The following is an 18,425-nucleotide window of genomic DNA, read 5'->3' as shown; positions in this document are numbered from 1 at the left end:
ATCAAAACGACAAGTCAATCATCGTAGGTTTCTACACAACATGATACAGAGGTATGTTATATACAGTATATAGCCAATATGTATATGTATATGCTTAAGAGTCAACGATTGGATCATTATTGCAGTGATTATTATGTTTCTAGCATGTTATATGTTTGGCAACCGTTCTTCTAACCCGAATTGATGGAGAGTGAAGCTTTTCATTTCTTAAACAAGCATGAAGGAAGACACATCATGTATTCCAGGACGACAATGTCAAGATTCATCAGGCTCAAACTGTGAAAGAATGGTTGGGAAGGAGAATGAAGAATCATTTTCAGTTTCACACATGAATCGGCACCTCTGTTATTTCCATCAAGAAATTTCCATCTGTTTTTGGTCAAGATCATTATACATATATTTACCAAGGCTGCATTTATTTGATCAAAATAACAGTAAAACAGTAATATTTTGACTGCTTTCTAGTTTTAAATATTTTATTTTATTCTTTAGATGGATGGAAAACGTGTCGGTTACCTAACGTAACCTCGGTTCTCTCTAGAAGAGGGAACGAGTATTGCGTAAGCTAGCTTACGCTACGGGAAAGATGAATCTTTTCGAGATATTGAAGCCAAAAATTATCCTTAATTTTGTATTTATTGTCAACGCATTGCAGCAGCTGCCAGACCTAGAGCGGGCTATCTAGCGAGCTCATAGGCTGCTCTGCGGCAACTGCAGCAGCCTATCAGTGAACCTGGCATGATGTCACGCCCAATGAGAGGCGCTCGCGCCCTCTTGGCATCACAGCCCGCCAGAATGGGCGTGGCTATGTGTATATAAGCGAGGTTCAGAGGCTGCTTCCCTGGTTTTCATCGACTGAAGCGAAAGTCGCTCGTGGCGCGAGCACGGCCGGTTACGCAATACTCGTTCCCTCTTCTAGAGAGAACCGAGGTTACGTTAGGTAACCGATACGTTCTCTTACGAGAGGTTCTCTCGTATTGCGTAAGCTAGCTTACGCTACGGGAACGCTTTGTCAACGCCGTGCGCGCCAAGCATCCACTACATGAGCCCAGGGGGGAACCCGGGGAGCCCTGATAAGTGGGGATAATAAGGTGGCCAGCAGTAGTGCGGGCCAGCGCATGTACATAAGCACTTAAAGGGAACAGCAGAGTGGCGGCGCCGGTCTGTGTAAGCATATAGCAACCCAGTAGTGCAGCTCAACCAGGAGAGCTGATTATAGTGATAGTATCACACTTACAGTATACCGCCAGAAGCTTTGCCTGCAGGGCGGGAACTTCCAGATTGTAAAATCTGACAAAGGTGGACGGGGAAGCCACACATATGTCGTGGATGGAAATCCCACTGGACCACGCCCACGATGAGGCCATGCCTCTAATGGAGTGAGCCCTGACGTCCAAAGGGCATTGCAAGCCTTTTGACGCGTAAGCAGCCGCGTCCACTATCCACCCGGACAGTGTCTGTTTCGAGGTGGTAAGACCTTTAGTGCGCCCACCATACGAAACGAATAGCTGCTCCGTGCGTCTGAAAGAGGCAGAGCGCGCAGTGTATAATCTCAACGCTCTGACTGGGCAGAGGAGATTGGCGTCGCATTCGCTATCGGATGCTGGCAGAGCCGATAGGGAAATGATCTGCGCTCTGAAGGGAGTAGCAATCAATTTGGGAACATAACCGTGTCTAGGTTTGAGAATGACTTTAGAGTCATTTGGCCCGAACTCAAGACACGCCGGGCTGACAGACAGCACGTGAAGGTCCCCCACACGTTTAACTGATGACAGAGCTGTCAGAAAAACGATTTTAAATGACAGGTACTTTAAATCCACGGATTGTAGTGGTTCAAAGGGAAAGGCTTTCAGGGCCTCGAGGACCACAGAAAGATCCCATGCAGGAACCGACGGGGGGCGCGGAGGGTTCATCCTTCTAGCTCCTCTAAGGAAACGGATGACCAGCTTGTTCTTTCCCAATGACTGGCCGCGCGGAGGTTCTGTTAACGCTGCAACGGCCGCCACATATACTTTGAGCGTGGATGGGGACCTGCCCTTATCCAATAGCTCTTGTAAAAACACGAGCAGCCACGAAACCCCACGTTCCCGTGGGTCCAGATTTTTGTTGGTGCACCATTTAGAAAACACAGACCATTTAGACACATAGAGCTGTCTGGTAGAAAGAGCTCTGGCATGCACGATCATGTTTATTACTCCTTCTGGCAGAGCAACGGGTAGTCGTTGATCACCCACGCATGCAGCGACCAGCGCAGATCGAGCCGCGAGCCTGAGAGAGGAGATCTGTTCTCACCGGAATGGGCCACGGGGCTGTCTGTGACAGCTGCGTAAGCTCCGGTAACCAAGCCTGATTCTCCCAACGCGGGGCTATGAGGAGCACCGAGTGGCGCGTTTCCCTGATTCTCTTTATTACCTGTGGTAACAATGAGACAGGCGGGAAGGCGTAAAGCGGGCGGCTGGGCCAGTCCTGGGCCAGCGCGTCCTCGCTCTTCTAGAAAAACACTGGGCAGTGAGCGTTGTCTTCTGACGCGAAAAGGTCGACATCCGCTCTGCCAAATAGGCGCCATAGTTTCTGGACTGTTTGGGGGTGCAGGGACCATTCCCCTGGGGGGACGTTGTCCCTGGACAGTCTGTCCGGGCCGTCGTTCAGGTGGCCTGGCACGTGCGTCGCTCTCAGCAACCGCAGGTGACGCTGAGACCAAACTAGTATGCGTTCTGCCAGATCGCAGAGGTTCCTGGATCTGACTCCGCCCTGACGGTTCAGATAGGACACCACGGACATGTTGTCTGAACGGACTAGGACGTGGTGTTCTCGAATAACTGGGAGAAAGCGCGTGAGCGCGTTCTTGACCGCTATCATTTCCAGACAGTTTATGTGAAGGAGCTTCTCCTGGTCTGACCACATGCCAAAAGCCGGCGTGCCCTCGCAGACCACGCCCCAACCCGTGTTGGACGCATCTGTCGAGACGACTTTCCGGTGTGAGATCGCCCCCATCATCACTCCCCGCTGATACCACTCGGCCACTTTCCAGGGCTTCAGAGCTGAAATGCAGGTCTGAGTCACTCTGATTATCTGGCGGCCGGCGGCCCAAGCCTGGCGACACGCACGAGTGACGTTCTCTTCCGCCTCTTCATCCGTCGTGATGGCGATGCGGCCACTCGGCGGCAACGGCGCGTCCGTGGGGGGCGGGGAAGGCGAAGGCGAAGCTCGAGGGAGAGGCTCCGGCGAGGCATTCGCAGTAGTCGCGGGTTCCGGCGGCCTTTGTGAACGGCGCTTCTTCCTGCGCAGTGCAACGAAAGGCGGCGTGGCGGCTTCGACGTTGAAACTCTGAAGTCGAGCCCGCAGGGTCGACAACGGGAGTTCTTCGCAGAGCTCGCATCCGCCGTCGGCGAGGGCGAGGGCTGCGTGTTCCTGGCCCAGGCAGAGAGCCGCAGGATGTGCGAGGCATCTTTAAAAAGACACTCGCTGCTCTTTTAGTAGTTCGCGCTGGCGAACGTGCTCTAAAGCTTTTAGAAAAGGATACGTCGCCGGATGGCGTAGCTCGTACGGATGGCTGAAGGTGGCGAAGACGGCCGGCTTCTTCGAGCGCTGTCCTAAGCTCGCTAGATGCCCCTCAGACGGCGACGTGGCTTCTGTAGTCCAGCGATGCGGAGAGCTTCGCTGAAGAGATGAGAATCAGGGAAGCAGCCTCTGAACCTCGCTTATATACACATAGCCACGCCCATTCTGGCGGGCTGTGATGCCATGAGGGCGCGAGCGCCTCTCATTGGGCGTGACATCACGCCAGGTTCACTGATAGGCTGCTGCAGTTGCCGCAGAGCAGCCTATGAGCTCGCTAGATATATAGCCCGCTCTAGGTCTGGCAGCTGCTGCACTGCGTTAACAATAAATACAAAATTAAGCATAAATTTTGGCTTCAATATCTCGAAAAGATGAATATCTCCCGTAGCGTAAGCTAGCTTACGCAATACGAGAGAACCTCTCGTAAGAGAACCTGAATTTTAGCAGTCATCATTTTAGTCTTCAGTGTCACATGATCCTTCAGAACTAATTCTAATAACCTGATTTCAAGAAACATTTCTTATAATTATATTGAAAACCACTCTTTAATATTTTTGTGAAAACCAGGATACAATTTTCAGGACTCCATGATGAATAAAAAATACCAAGCAACAGCATTTATGTTAAATTGAATTTATTGGTAACATTAAAAATGTATTTACTGTCACTTCTGATCAATTTAATACGTCCTTGCTAAATAAAAGTATTAATTTCTTTCAACAAAAAAAAGACAGAAAATGTTTCTGACCCCAAAATTATATATATATATATATATATATATATATATATATATATATATATATATATATATATATATATATATATTAAATGATTATAACTAATATTCCATCCGCCTCTACACAGGAAATTTGCAGAAATAGAGGCAGCGAACCATAAGCTGGCTTCTGCTTTATTTTCGACTGAAAAACTCCCAGATCATCTAACACCCAGTCTGTCTCGCATTGCAAAAGAAGTCACAGACCAGTCACCTAAACCCTCAAAAGCAGGTAAAAGAGCTTACTTTTATTTTCAGAACTGGTTTGTTCTGGTCTGTAACCAGTTTGATGACTCCTTGTTCTGTTTTCTACAGCTATTGAAACTTTTATAAATGCTGACAAAACAGAAGGTCTTCCTGAACAACAAGAAGATGTCTGTGACCTCTGGACTTTGGAGACCAATGTGGCTGATAAAAGTTTCTCACAGTGCAAGTCCTTCAACGGTACAGCCACAAATCTGAGAACTGAAAAAAACTGTAATGCTGCAATAAAAAACAACCCTGGACACATAATTGAAGGCAACAGCTTCGAAAGGCAACCGCCATCTACCGATTTAGAAAGCTTCGAGGACAGCGTGTCCTCCTGGTTGGGAAGCATTGAAAGAACTAGAATGTATTCAAAACCATGTCTCACCAAACACTCAGACATGAAGTTGTTCCCCACAGGTGTTGAAGTGTCAGACCCGTCACCCACTTCCCCGGTGATTTCACTTTTGTCTTTGGATTCATGTGATTTGGAGGTTCAGATGCTCATTGATGCTGAGCACGGCGTCCAAACGCAAGATCGCACAATCATTGAGAGTCTTCAAATGGATATAATGGATGACCTTGAATTACTGGATTGTTATGATAATCATGAAGATCTGCTGATCCAAAACATTGATCCTAAATGTATGGGTGAGTGTATAGTTCACAGTGAAGAAGATTTACAGGAAGCCAGCACATTTTCAAGCTCTCTGGATTCAGACATAGAGAACCTAACAGGTTTTGGCGTTGGAACCGGCAATTTGAGCCAAAACGGTCAAGAATTTGAATTTGATGTTCTCTGCAACCAAGAGCCACATAGACGTAGTTTCCATCACAATCAAACAAACTATTTTATGAACCACAATAACATCCTAGAGGGCCATTTTGGTAGGGTTGAGCCTTGCACGAGGACGAATGGAAAGGAAGATGGTTACTCAGATACAGATTTGTCTGTCTTGGATGATATTGTTTCAAGCCACCACATGTTCCCGGCGCTTGAGAATCAGCTGGACTCTCAATCCAAACGGATTGACCATGACATCTGGGAACAACATCCTCTAAAAAGCTCACACAAGAACTATTCAAGTCCAGAAACGGATCAGTATCTTATAATGCAAGACACTGATATCAGAAGTATTATACAGGTTGAGAATCTCAACCAGACTGGATCAGGTCTCCAGTGCCCCATAATGTGTTGCCTTGAAGGCTTTTGCTATCATAAAGGAGAGTCGTGTTTTGGCAATCAGAGTAGTCACAACTTTGAGGGCGTGGCTAGATCTTTCCCTGCAACATTACATAAGATCCACCCCACTCCAATTCCAACTCCGCCTCTAGATGATGATTGGTTGTTCAGTAATATTGTTGCAGAGGACGAGTTTGGAAAGTACAGGTCCGTCACTGGACAATAATGTTATGAAATGTGTACATGAATTTTATTGTATTGTTTGATTATTAAGTTGTGGTTATTTATCGTTGCTAGCAAATTTGAAATTCAATAGGAATCTGTGCGATCGGGAGTTTTGTGTGACGATGAAAAAGTTCCCCAAGCAGATTTCACTTATGTTTAAGTTGGTCACATGACTGGTTGGTCAATGAACAACAGAAAGCTGCTTGGTTTGAATGTGACTCAGAGATGTGCTGATACAAACGCTATTGATATTTTGCCCGCACCTTTATATCGTTCATGATTTTATGATCATTTCTGTGAAATGTTCTTGTCCGTGTTGTGAAATGAATTTCTCAATTAGTGAAATATTTTTCTGTAGTAAAGACTGTATAAGTATTGTAACATTTTATAGAGGACTAGGAGTGCCACTCTTTAAATTATAAATGTATTTTAAAAATATATAAATACATTTATTGTTATACATTTACATTATGACCCTGAATTAAACTGTTTTAAAGGGGTCCTATTATGCTTTTCCATGTTGCTGTTTGAGCATAAAAAAAGATCTGCAAGGTTACAAAGTCCACTCCAAAGGGAGATATTTTATTTAACAGAATCCCTTTTAAGAACTACAACAAACGGCTTGTTTGGACTACAATGCGATTTTTCCGGATCTTATGAAGTCATAATGTTACTCATTTTAATAATCCATGCCCACGGAATACGCAAAAACATGTGTTTGGCCTATGTCAGAAGATAGTGTTGTCGCTATGTCAAAGAGACACTGTTTTTATATTTCCAAAATTCATTTGTTTGACCTTAAGAGTGTTTAAAACTTAAACGCTGCACATTTTATGGAGAACAGCTTGTTTTCTGTTGCCTTTGTAAGTTCTCGCTTTTGTAAGATGGTTCACCGCTCCTTAGGAAAATTAACCATGGTTTTCTGATCGATTACTGTTTGTATTACCTTCGTTTTCCATCAAATATCACGATTAAATGGTGTATAACATTGTATTTATAATATATAAGATAATTACAAAAAAACACACCACTCTGAAACGTCCTGTGAAATCTGTGCTTGCAAAGTCTGTGCATGAAATCCGTTCTGCACGATCCTCTTGTTCGTTAACATTGTCAGGGTCTGAATCAGGCTCGAATTGGTTTGAAATTGACGCCATCCTTAATATTTACACTAGAGAAGAACTGGCAGGTATGGAGGGGCGGGGCATTCCCTGAACACACGCTGCCAATCACAACACACTGGGCCAGCTAACCAATCACAGCACATTTCGTATTTCGGAAGGAGGGGCTTCATTGAAATCGGCATGTTCGAGCCAGACTGGGGAGAGAGGTGCTGTAATAATGTAAAATATGTGAAAAAATAATGCGTTTTTTGAACAATCAAGCATGAAAACATATTCTAGAACACCCCAAAAAGAAAATCAAGACTTCGTAAAAGGGCATAATAGGACCCCTACTATCTAAATGTTTATTTATTTGAAGTTATATTATTTTATTGTTATAATTAACCATGCCTATACATGTAAAAAATTTAAATATCTATTTATTATCAATTTGAAAGGTGATTTATTGGTTTATAATTTTATTGTTAAAAATAATTTTAAACTTAGCATACTGCAAAACAATTAAACAGTATAATTTTGTCAAATTCAACTATGATTTATCCATTTATAATCTACTTTTGGTTAATAAACTGATAATTGATTTTTTCATTGTATTTGTAAGTGGTCCTCCACATTTACTGATGGTGAATCGTTGATAGCGTGTTCGTGTGAAAATAAACCACACTGATTTCAAAACCAATGGTATATTAAAATTCACCCCGGTCTCATTTTATCATTTTAGCAAAATAAAGCAAAAGATCAAATAAATTACATGGTTAAAAATTTAAGTTCCACAGATGCAAAAAAAGCACACAGTCCTTTTCAGAAACACCTCAGATACACACACACGCATCTCCCCTGGAGTATTAATACCTTTTCATACATATTCTCTGCTATTTTCCACTCATCTCAAACTGGTTCAAAGCTGCATTATAAAGCACGAGTTGAGTATACCAAGACTCATTTATTAAACTAGAATATAGGACTTGAGAAACATGACTGTTTTTTTTTATTTATTCAAATGCTCTCCTAATTGAATTTTTGAGTTTGCAGCTCTGCAAATCTATCTGATAAATGCACAAATCGATCAAAATGACTTTGTACATTTGTCAGTGACAAAACACATTTTAGCAGCAATGTTGAGTTGCTTGAAAGGCAAACAGTCAGAGACATTATAGGCAGATATAATTTACGAATGTGTTTTAACATGGACAAATAAGTATTGAATAAAAACAATCTGTTGTACAAGGCTTAAATATGTTGGCTTGCGTGTGTGATTCTATCATTTTGTCTTTAACAGCATGGTTTCCTCCCTTTTAGTCAACACTGCATACAATTCCAGCTTGATTCTAGAGATCGGCAATTAAAAATACACTAAAATTGAAAATTTAAACATTATTGGGGCAAATAAAACAAATAAAGTATCAAAATGTGATCTATTACAGACATTTTACATACAGTGTAATCTGATGATTTGATATGAAAACCCTGCTTTCCGATTCATAGGACAGATACAACTGTGGTAATAACAGTGTAATAAACCCATCAGTGCATCAGGGAATCAAAGAACCTTGTAATTTCACAGGCTGAACAGATCTTAAATATGTTCTAATACTTATTGGTGACAAACAATTATTACTCACAGTTTAATACTGCTAAATTGAATCACTTGAAAAACTAGCAAGTGTAAGCCTGTGTATCAATACTGTAAAAAAAAAAATTCGTTTCAACTCAAAAAGTACATTTTTGTGCTGCCTTAAGATTTTAAGTTTAGTCAACTTGTGACCGCTTGGATATTTGAGTTAACTAAACTTAAATTAAGGCAGAACAAACACTTTAAGTTAAAACAACAATTCTTTTTTGAATTTGCTCATCACCATACAATATCGAAAAATGGAAATATTAGACACATAAATACAGTGAAGGTTAAGAAAACTTTCATTTGACATGCCAAAGGATTCATCAATTAAATGAAAACAACCAATAAGCAATTGTATTCTAAAATGTATCACATCACAGCCTGTATGAAAAAAAGCAGCCGTGAGAAGGATGTCAGATTATTGTTCAGCGAGACCTAATATTGCAATTTATTTATCAAATTCCAGACCTCGTTCTTATTATTTCACTGATTTTCAATGGAATCCATTTAGTATATTCTGCAGATACAGGCACTGTTGACATGCATACAGCTAGAATAATGTCCCTTTTGTCATCCATATGCCTCAGATTGTGTTCAACATAAACACTTTGATCCATAAATATGTACCACATTCAAAAATGATCAAACAATCAAACAAAATACAATATGTCCTTTTGATAAAAAATAAAAAAATCACATTGATATAATTATATAATTAAGGAGCAACTAGCAGCCTTTGACCCCTGGGAAAAACACGCAAGATGTCATATGTTCATGTCTTCCAGGTTCATTCCATAACTCTCAGAAATCCTGATAACAGACTTCTCACTCTTGTCAAAATGGTCTCAAACGCATGTGTTTGTGTTTGGTGTGTTATATTCTTCTAGGCCCACTGCAGCTTATATGGTGAAAATGATTTTTTTTTTATTCTGTCCAGTGTTACTGACTGATAAAATAGTCAGTAGTCAATAGTCAACCTCACAAGATCTTTCATTTGGCCTTGTTTTCACTTAAATTGCAAACTATACAACAACCATGTCATGTCTATGTGCAGTGGGAAAAAAAAATACAAAACAAAATAAATAGACTGCATACTGGAATTCTCTTAATTGATAAAAATGACAACGAGTCAGTAGTCTGAAACTGGAGCCGATGTTTTAAGACATAAATTAAGAAATCCTAACTACCTATCTATGTCACTACCCACAAAAGCATCCCTTTAGAGCGACCTAACTATCTACACACAGTTTCTAAGAGGGAACGATCTGCAGCACAGATACCCTGAACTTAACAGGGAGAACTGATAACTAAAGTTTGAATGAGATCAGAGTGAGTATATTTCAAGAAATATCTAATAACTTTTACTGCTAAATCTATATGGAAGTGAAATCTGTCAACTTTGGCTGCTTTTTTTTGTTTGTTAGAAGTCATTTCATGTATTTTTTTAATTTTCTGGATCCCCATTCTTTTCTTATGGTCAGGTTATGGCTAAGATATAAAAGCTATCATGGATGGCTCAATTTAGTAGTGTATTCATTTAATAGAACAGCATTTTTATCTTTCTCACTTTTCTGTCTGTTTAATACAATCATAGCTTTGTGCACATAAATTGCCATCTATGGAAGCTCCTTGTTACCTCAGAGTAAAAAAATTAAAAAGTAACTGTGTGATAAAGTTGAACTCTTTCCCCGCCATTGACAGAATTTTCCGGCTTTCCGTGTTTACACTGTTATACGTTAGGAGGTGATATTACGCATCTTCTGAAAGAGGATAGAAACTCCGGATTCAAAACACAGCTTTTTGTTTAAAGAAATTTTAAGTACAACTGCAATTCTTCTTTTTTAATGAAAACCCACAATTATGTGTTGATAAAATAGAATGCATGAAGCTAGAATAAAATAGCAGAGGCTCTGTCCTTTCTTTTGATAAATTGCATTATGTTCAGATATTCATTCAACAAAATACTCTGGGGGACATGAAAGTTTTGTGAAAATTATCAAAAATGCTGGCGTTGGCTGCCAACTTAAATAAAAAAACACTGGCGGGGAAAGAGTTAAAATAAGAAATTTTCACACTGTGAGATACAAAGTCGCAATTACGAGATATTGCGCTGCATTGTGAGTTATAAAGTCACAATTAGTAGAAACAAACTCACAACTGCGAGACGTAAAGTCACGATATTGAGAAAGAAAATTGCAAGATGTAGTCACACTGAGATATAAAGACACAATTACAAGATATAAAGTCACATTTTGACATGTGTGAGTTGTAAAGTCACAACTGTGAGAAACAAACTTGCAACTGTGAGATGTAAAGTCACAATTAGCAAAAAAACTCGCAATTGCAAGATTTATAGTCACAATATTGAGGAAGCAGTTACAATATATAAAGTCACATTTTGAGATATAAGGTCACATTGTGATTTATAAAGTCGCAAATCCAAGGAACAAACTTACAACTGTGAAATGTAAAGCCACAATATTGAGAAATAAAGTCGCAATTATGAGAATCAAAGTCGCAACTGTGACATTGAAAGTAGCAAAACCCTTTTTTTCCTTTTACTCTGGGGGGGAAATGGGCTTCCATAATCATCATCTTTTGCCAAATCATGTTTAACAACAAGCAAAGTTGTTTATTTATCTGAAGTAGAGCTGTCACTTCTAAAATGTAAAACACAGATATTCTAAAATACCAAAGTGATATCCTTGTACCTGTTCAGTTCTCAATTTCTTCAAACATGACATTATTTTAGGAGTGAGCGAGAGAACGTTTCTCAGGGCTTTGAGGGGTTTGATGGCTTGTGCGACTACAGCCGATGCATATTAGCCTGATGGTGGGTCATCTGTGCAATACCAAATGGCCTTTGATTGCCATTAACATGCAAATTTCTCCTAAACACATGGCTTTTGATTGATTAAAAGAGAACTTGAGGTGGCCATCATAATTTTGCCACATCAAGCCTGATATACTGCACCGATATACAGTACTTGTATTTCCCAAGAAATGTTGGGAAATGTTTTTTTTGTTTTTTTCTCCCCGACTTTAAAACTGCAGTCCTTACTCACTGCTTGGTTGGTTTAAACAGTACTATAAGAATACTGCATCCGGCTTTCTCCATCTTGCATGCTAATTCATCTGTTCGTTTAAAATCTATAAATCACATTAACTACTTTCAAGTTTATGTGTGACTGTATGGATGTTCTGTTATGTGTACGATTGCAAAAGCTATGCGAGTTAAACCAGTAAAACTGTTTATCTTTCACTCCTCCCCCTTCTTATTCAGCGTCTGTAAGGCTGTAGGGGGGAGGGGGTCCCAGGGCGTTGTCTGAGGGTGTGGGGGTACCCGGCGGGCCGCTGGACGGGGTGGGTGAAGCACCTGGATCCTCAGAATCAGAGTTCTCCTGAGAAAGGTCATCCACCAGAGCCCTCCGGCCAGCACGCATGGAGATAGGGAGCGGAGCTCGCCTGAGACAGAGACAGAAACAGAGAATAATCTCATGCAATTCATACACAAAACGCAAAATACATAGACAGTGTCCCCGAAACATATTTGGCTATCTTTAGACGCTTACTATGTCACACGAACTACATATTGCAATAACATTATTGCAAAAAATGATAACCTTTTCAAGCAATTTTTGCAGAATAGCAGTTAATTCTGCTATAAAGAGTACAGAATCTCCGGTTCAAAGCACAGAAAAAAAGGAGCAGAAACAAGCGATAAAAGCATTGCTTATGCACGTTGTAGTCTTTGAAAAAAACGTGATTTTCTCAGCTTTTTGTTCAAAATGTTGCTTTTTTATGACACACTTACCCACATTCAAGTGTTGATAAAAAAGAATGCATGACGCTAGCATAATTCTTTTTATGATTGTTTAAAAGCAGAGGCTCTGTATGTTCAGATATTCTGAGGGCTATGAAATTGTTGTGAAAATTATCAAAAATGCAGGTGGTGGCTAGCAACTTTTTATTTTAAAAACGCTGGCAGGGAAAGAGTTAATTTAGAATAGTTATCAGATTATTTTTTTACAGTGTTATCACTTTTTTGTCAAATGTTTTGCTTTAAATGTTTTGTTCTATAAACAAAACCACAATACAAAAACTCAAAACAAAAACAAAACAAAACTCAAACCAAAACAAAAACTCAAAACAAAACTCAAACCAAAACAAAAACTCAAAACAAAACAAAAACTCAAAACAAAAAAAACAAAACAAAACTCAAATCAAAACTCAAAACAAAACAAAAACTCAAAACAAAACAAAAACTCAAAACAAAAAAACAAAACAAAACTCAAATCAAAACTCAAAACAAAACAAAAACTCAAAACAAAACAATAACTCAAAACAAAACAAAAAGCGTTATTTTGGTATTTTGTCGCCTAATACAAAGACATTCATACATTTTGAATTGTGACTTAAGTGTTCAAATACTTTTTGGGGTCACTGTTTATGAACTGGAAGAAAGAAAGAGGGTGGAAAAGAGGAAACTGAAATGATTAGTGGAACAGAGAATCTGTGATTCATCACCAATTATAAACAGGAAGTGACCCACAATCCAATGTATACTACACCATCTTGATATGCTTCAGAATAAATCAGTTATAAAGGACTGTCTCTAATCTCAACAGGGCACACACCACCAGAGTCAAGAGGAGACAGGAAATGCTCAGAGAGGAACACAAAACACACAGTCTGACACTTTAGTATGAAAACCTACTGTTCGGACTTCTGCCGTTCTGTGACGCTGAGTTGGTGTAGGAGACAAACATACAAATATGGATGGACACAAGACACATTAGATGAGTCAATGAAACATGCACACACAGTACAACAAAAAATGGATATGTATTAACAACTAAAAGACTGAAGCTTTCACTGTCCTGACCAGAGGCATTGTGACAAGTTTCCAGCAACAAGCAATGTTTCCATTCACACAGAACACTAAACTGTGCGATGTAGTCACAGCCAATGAGAAGATATTTGATATAGACTGTAAAAAGTGGATATATGTATGTTGTCACCTTAAAGGGTTAGTTCACCCAATTACTCACACTTGTGTTGTTTCAAACGCACAAGCTAGTTTACTAAAAATTTGAGTGCTTTATGCATGTTCGTTGATGAATGTTTATATGTGAATGAAAGCATACATTATAAATCTGTTGTGTCTCATCTGAAGACTTGGATTAAACCGCTCAATTCATATGGATTCGTTTTACAATCTCTTTATGAACGTTTTGAAGCATCAGAGTTTTGGGTGAATAGACTTTCAATGGAGGGACAGATCCTTAAAAATATCTTCATTTGTGTTCTGAAAATGTCTTATGGATTTGGAACGACATGAGGGTGAGTAAATGATGACAAGAGTTTACATTTTTTGGTGAACTAACCCTTTAAGGAGTTATTTCTACCAAATCTGAGCCATTAGAAAGTTGTTGTCTTTTGTTGGTTAAATAAAAAACAAAACAACATGGTCACACAATAGTCCAATTTTCAATATTAACTTACTATTAACTTTGACTTTTGCCTCAAACTCAGAATTACTGCTTATTAATAGTCAGTAAGGTTGTTAAATTTAGGTACTGGGATTAAGGGATGTGTAATATGCTCATGCAGAATAAGGCATTAATATGTGCTTTATAAGTACTAATAAACAGACAATATCCTAGTAATATGTATGCTACTGAGCAGCTAGTTAATAGTGAGAATTGGACCCTAAACTAAAGTGTTACCAACTTGCTTGCTGCTTTTTAATTTTACCCTCTTTGAATTGTACACACAAAATGGCAAACTTCACAACACACCATCAAAATCTTTACCTGAGTTGGGATCGGAGAGTGTTGAGCTCGCGGTTCATGCTCTGCATGCCGTCGCTCATTTCCTCCATCTCTCGCTGTAGTTTCCTGCGCTGAGCGTTGGAGCGAGAGTTCTCTTCCTCCACCTCTTCTAACTGCCTCTTCAGCTGACGGAGACGCCCCATAGACTTATCCAACTACAAAGAGAAAGAGAGAGAGATTTTATCATTGTAGAACTGCAGATGTACTGAACGACCCACAGCCCTGAAGCGAATCCTGCAAATCCTGATATGGGTTTGTGTAGTAGGTTAACAAAGGCTGGTTAGGTAACAGAAGCTACATATGTTATGTAATATAGGCATTTAAAAGAAAAAAAAAAGTACCTGCTCTCTATACTGATCTGCATGTCTCCTTTCATCCTCCACCTGCATCAAAACTTCCTTCAGTTTCTTCTCTGTTTTCCGCACCAGCTTATTGGCTATGGCTCGCTCTCTAGGAAGGGAGAAAATGAAGAGAGGACGCACAAAACAGACACATTGCTGGTTTGCTCTTCACAGTGAATGTAGAACCTTAAAAAATTGCAAATTTAAAAAAAATGGTAGCCATAGCTGTCAAGCTTTATTTTTAAGCTTTATTTTAAGTCACACCAATGGCTTTGGAACGCGTGAATATCACACTCAAGTTGTACAGGCCGCTTTTTATGATAGTTTTTGTTTGTTTTAGAGCTTAGCAGGCACTGCTCCCCATAAACTTTAATTGTATGTAAAAGAGCAGTTCTGACATTCTGCTGAACTGAATCAACATTGAACTGATTGTAATTTTACAGCATTACACTTATTTTCCTGTTTATTAATGTGAAGCTGCGTTGAAACAATTTGTATTGTAAGAAGTGCTACGTATATTAATAAATGTGACTCAACTTGAATAAGAAAATCATTCAGATTTCATTTTTCATTCAGAAGACATCCGTTCATTTGACCTCCAAGTTTTCCTTTAGCACCCCCCACTGTTTTCTTACTGTCTCTCCTGCTCCATTTGTTCCTCCATCGATTCTATCTTGGCCTCCAGGGCGGCGACGCTGAGGCGATGTTTCCCCTTCACAGTTCCCTCCATCTCGCTGAGACGAGTCTTCAGCTCTTTATTATGCCTCTCGAGAGCCTCTCGTGCGCTCTCGCTCTTCTGTGCAAGTGTCCTTTCTCCAGATAGCTGGACTGTAAGAGTCTCAACCTAAAAAGTAGAGAGAGAGAGAGATGTAGAGTGCTCTGTCTTTATGTGTTTGTGTGATAGTATAGTGTACTTCTTTGTGTACCTGTAAGGTGCTCTTCCTGTGTCTCTCGGCTATTAGTTCAGCATTACTTTGTTCTTCCTCTAACTCTTCCTCCAGCTGAGTGATTCTTCCCTCAAGACGCCGCTTCTCATCAAACAGTGCAGATCTGCAGGGCAAACAATGTTAAAGACAACATGAGTCCTATTTATGTTTTTAATAAACCGGCCTGGTGTTGCACACTATTCATCAGTGCATAAGGGAATAATAATAGCCAATAATATTGGTATTCAAAGTACTTCCAAATTTATTTATTTTTAATCTGTAGGAAAGGACTTGAAAGTGGGTGTTACATACACTAACTTTCACATATTTGGGTTTGTAAGATTTTTTAAAGTTTTTGAGTCTCTTCTGTTCACCGAAGCTGTATTTATTTGATACAAAATATTATTACAATTTAAAATAACTTTTCCATTTTAATCTATTTTAAAATGTAATTTATTCCTGTGATGGCAAAGCTGAATTTTCAGCATCGTTTACTCCAGTCTTCAGTGTCACATGATCCTTCAGAAATCATTCTAATATGCTGATTTGCTGCTCAAGAAACATTTCTCATTATTATCATTGTTGAAAACAATGATGAATAGAAAGTTAAAAAGAACAGCATTTATTTGAAACATAAATCTTTTGTAACTTTATAAATGAGTTTACTGTCCTCCTTGCTGAATAAAAACATTAATTTGTTTAAAAAAATTATATATATATACATATATATATATATATATATATATTATACAGGCCCAAAACCTTTAAATGGTAGTGTAGCCAAAAAATAAAGACGTTTTAGATGGAGAACAAATTATTACATTATGACATAAGACAAGGAACATGTATTGAGAAAGTTAAAGGGTTAGTTCACCCAAAAATTTAAATTAGCCCATGATTTACTCACCCTCAAGTCATCCTAGGTGTATATGACGTTCTTCTTTCAGACAAATACAATCAGAGTTATATTAAAAAATGTCCTGGCTCTTCCAAGCTTTATAATGGCAGTGAATGGCAGTTTATGTCCATCATGCATCCATCCATGATAAAAGTGCTCCACACGGCTCTGCGAGGGTTAACTAGGGTTTTCTCTGCCGGAAGCTAGTTATTTTAGTCGATAAAGTTTTAAATATGGATATTTTCTTACACAAACACATCGATTCACTTTAGAAGGCCTTTATTTTAACCCCAGCAAAGCCTTGTGGATTACTTTTATCATGGATGGATGCTTTTTTATGGACTTCAAAACATAAACAGCCATTCACTGCCATTATATAGCTTGGAAGAGCCAGGACATTTTTTAATATAACTCCGATTGTGTTCGTCTGATAGAAGAATGTCATATACACCTGTGATGACTTGAGGGTGAGTAAATCATTGGGTAAATTTCATTTTTGGATGAACTATTCCTTTAATAGAGGAACATTTTTAAATGCATTGCGAGTGCTGTTTAGTGTTGATTCTAAAGCATCTAATTCATCTCATCCTCCCTAAACAGAAAGATATCTCGGGGTCACTGAACCTCAACACAAGCACAAATAGATACTGACTTTCCAGTTGCAGTGTTGACAATTTCATCCGACATTTCGTCTCTCTCCTGCTGGGCCTGTCTCCGCTGCCTCTCAGAAACGGCCAGCTCCTGAGAGAGTATCAAAAGCGAATGAGAGAGAAAAAAAGAATGAAGGAGATGCATTTCAAATATCTTCTGGGTTACATAGGCAGGGCAACACACCTCTGTCAACTGTAACAGTTCTGCCTCCAAAGTCTGCAGCCGTTTCTCGCTGTCCTTTGACTGGACGACGATCTCGTCTCGAGCCAACTTGGTCTCGTCAAGCTCACGAATGAGCTCCTTCATCTGAGTCTAAAACACACACAGGAACACATTAAATAAACAATCAGGGGTCAATCAATCGAATTTTATATGGCCCCTGGTTTATTTGAATGAAGTCTGGCCTTGGTAATGAAATAATTGAGTCCTGATCTACAATAAGCAACTGGTTATATATCACAGCTCTCAGCAACACCTTTTTAAAAATGTCTTGTGGTTTATTTCAAAATGAACTGAACTGACAAACCTGGAGACGTTTCATCTGTCTAAGTGCTTCCTCTCTGCCCCGATTGGCTGTTTCCACCTGAGCCTCAGCCTCCTGCAGCTCGGTCTCCAGTTGTTTCTTGACCGTCAAAGCCTGAGCTCTCTGAGTCTTCTCCTCTTCAAGCATAGTTTCAAGCTCTCGCACCTGAACAAGTAATAGAAGAAGAAATGTGAGAAAACTAGCCTGGTTAAAACCAGACCATTCTCAGTTGTAACTGAGTTATGGTCTGGCAAAGCGTCATAGACAAATCATTTCCAGAGGGGCGTCACCAACGGACGTCGCGGATAGACCTAAAACCAATCAGAGCGATGAAGGAGATGACGTATGCAGAGCGGTGGAGAAACATCTCAGAGTGTTGTTCTTTGCTCGGTTTTTAACAAAAAGGAAACGTTCAAATCGCTTAAAACAGACGCGATAGCTGATTCGAACGAGTGATGTTCGACGGCGGCATCCATCTTTGTAATGTAGGCTACAAAATCTGCTTCAAAATCCCAGCGCT

At 39.7% G+C, this 18,425-nt stretch overlaps 1 protein-coding gene across 4 annotated transcripts in view; it reads right to left on the bottom strand.

The window, feature by feature from the left end:
* Positions 1–10,627: 10,627 nt before the first annotated feature.
* myh14 (myosin, heavy chain 14, non-muscle) overlaps positions 10,628–18,425 on the bottom strand; it is a 57,180-nt gene continuing 49,382 nt past the window's right edge. For 3 of the 4 annotated variants that reach the window (XM_056234834.1, XM_056234830.1, XM_056234833.1), the window contains 9 exons: positions 17,909–18,070; positions 17,566–17,694; positions 17,384–17,472; positions 15,834–15,957; positions 15,543–15,751; positions 14,908–15,016; positions 14,549–14,721; positions 13,450–13,476; positions 10,628–12,197 (listed from right to left, as the gene is read on the bottom strand). In XM_056234834.1, the coding sequence (XP_056090809.1) occupies positions 12,008–12,197; positions 13,450–13,476; positions 14,549–14,721; positions 14,908–15,016; positions 15,543–15,751; positions 15,834–15,957; positions 17,384–17,472; positions 17,566–17,694; positions 17,909–18,070 (1,212 nt within the window). In that variant the 3' untranslated portion in view covers positions 10,628–12,007. The remainder of the gene's footprint in view (positions 12,198–13,449; positions 13,477–14,548; positions 14,722–14,907; positions 15,017–15,542; positions 15,752–15,833; positions 15,958–17,383; positions 17,473–17,565; positions 17,695–17,908; positions 18,071–18,425) is intronic. The other variant, XM_056234832.1, reaches the window with a different exon arrangement.

The sequence above is a fragment of the Rhinichthys klamathensis genome, unplaced genomic scaffold (assembly GCF_029890125.1).
Source record: "Rhinichthys klamathensis goyatoka isolate OS25496 unplaced genomic scaffold, OSU_Roscu_1.1 h1tg000407l_1, whole genome shotgun sequence".
Taxonomy (NCBI): Eukaryota; Metazoa; Chordata; class Actinopteri; order Cypriniformes; family Leuciscidae; genus Rhinichthys; species Rhinichthys klamathensis.
This window is presented reverse-complemented; position numbering and strand designations above follow the sequence as displayed.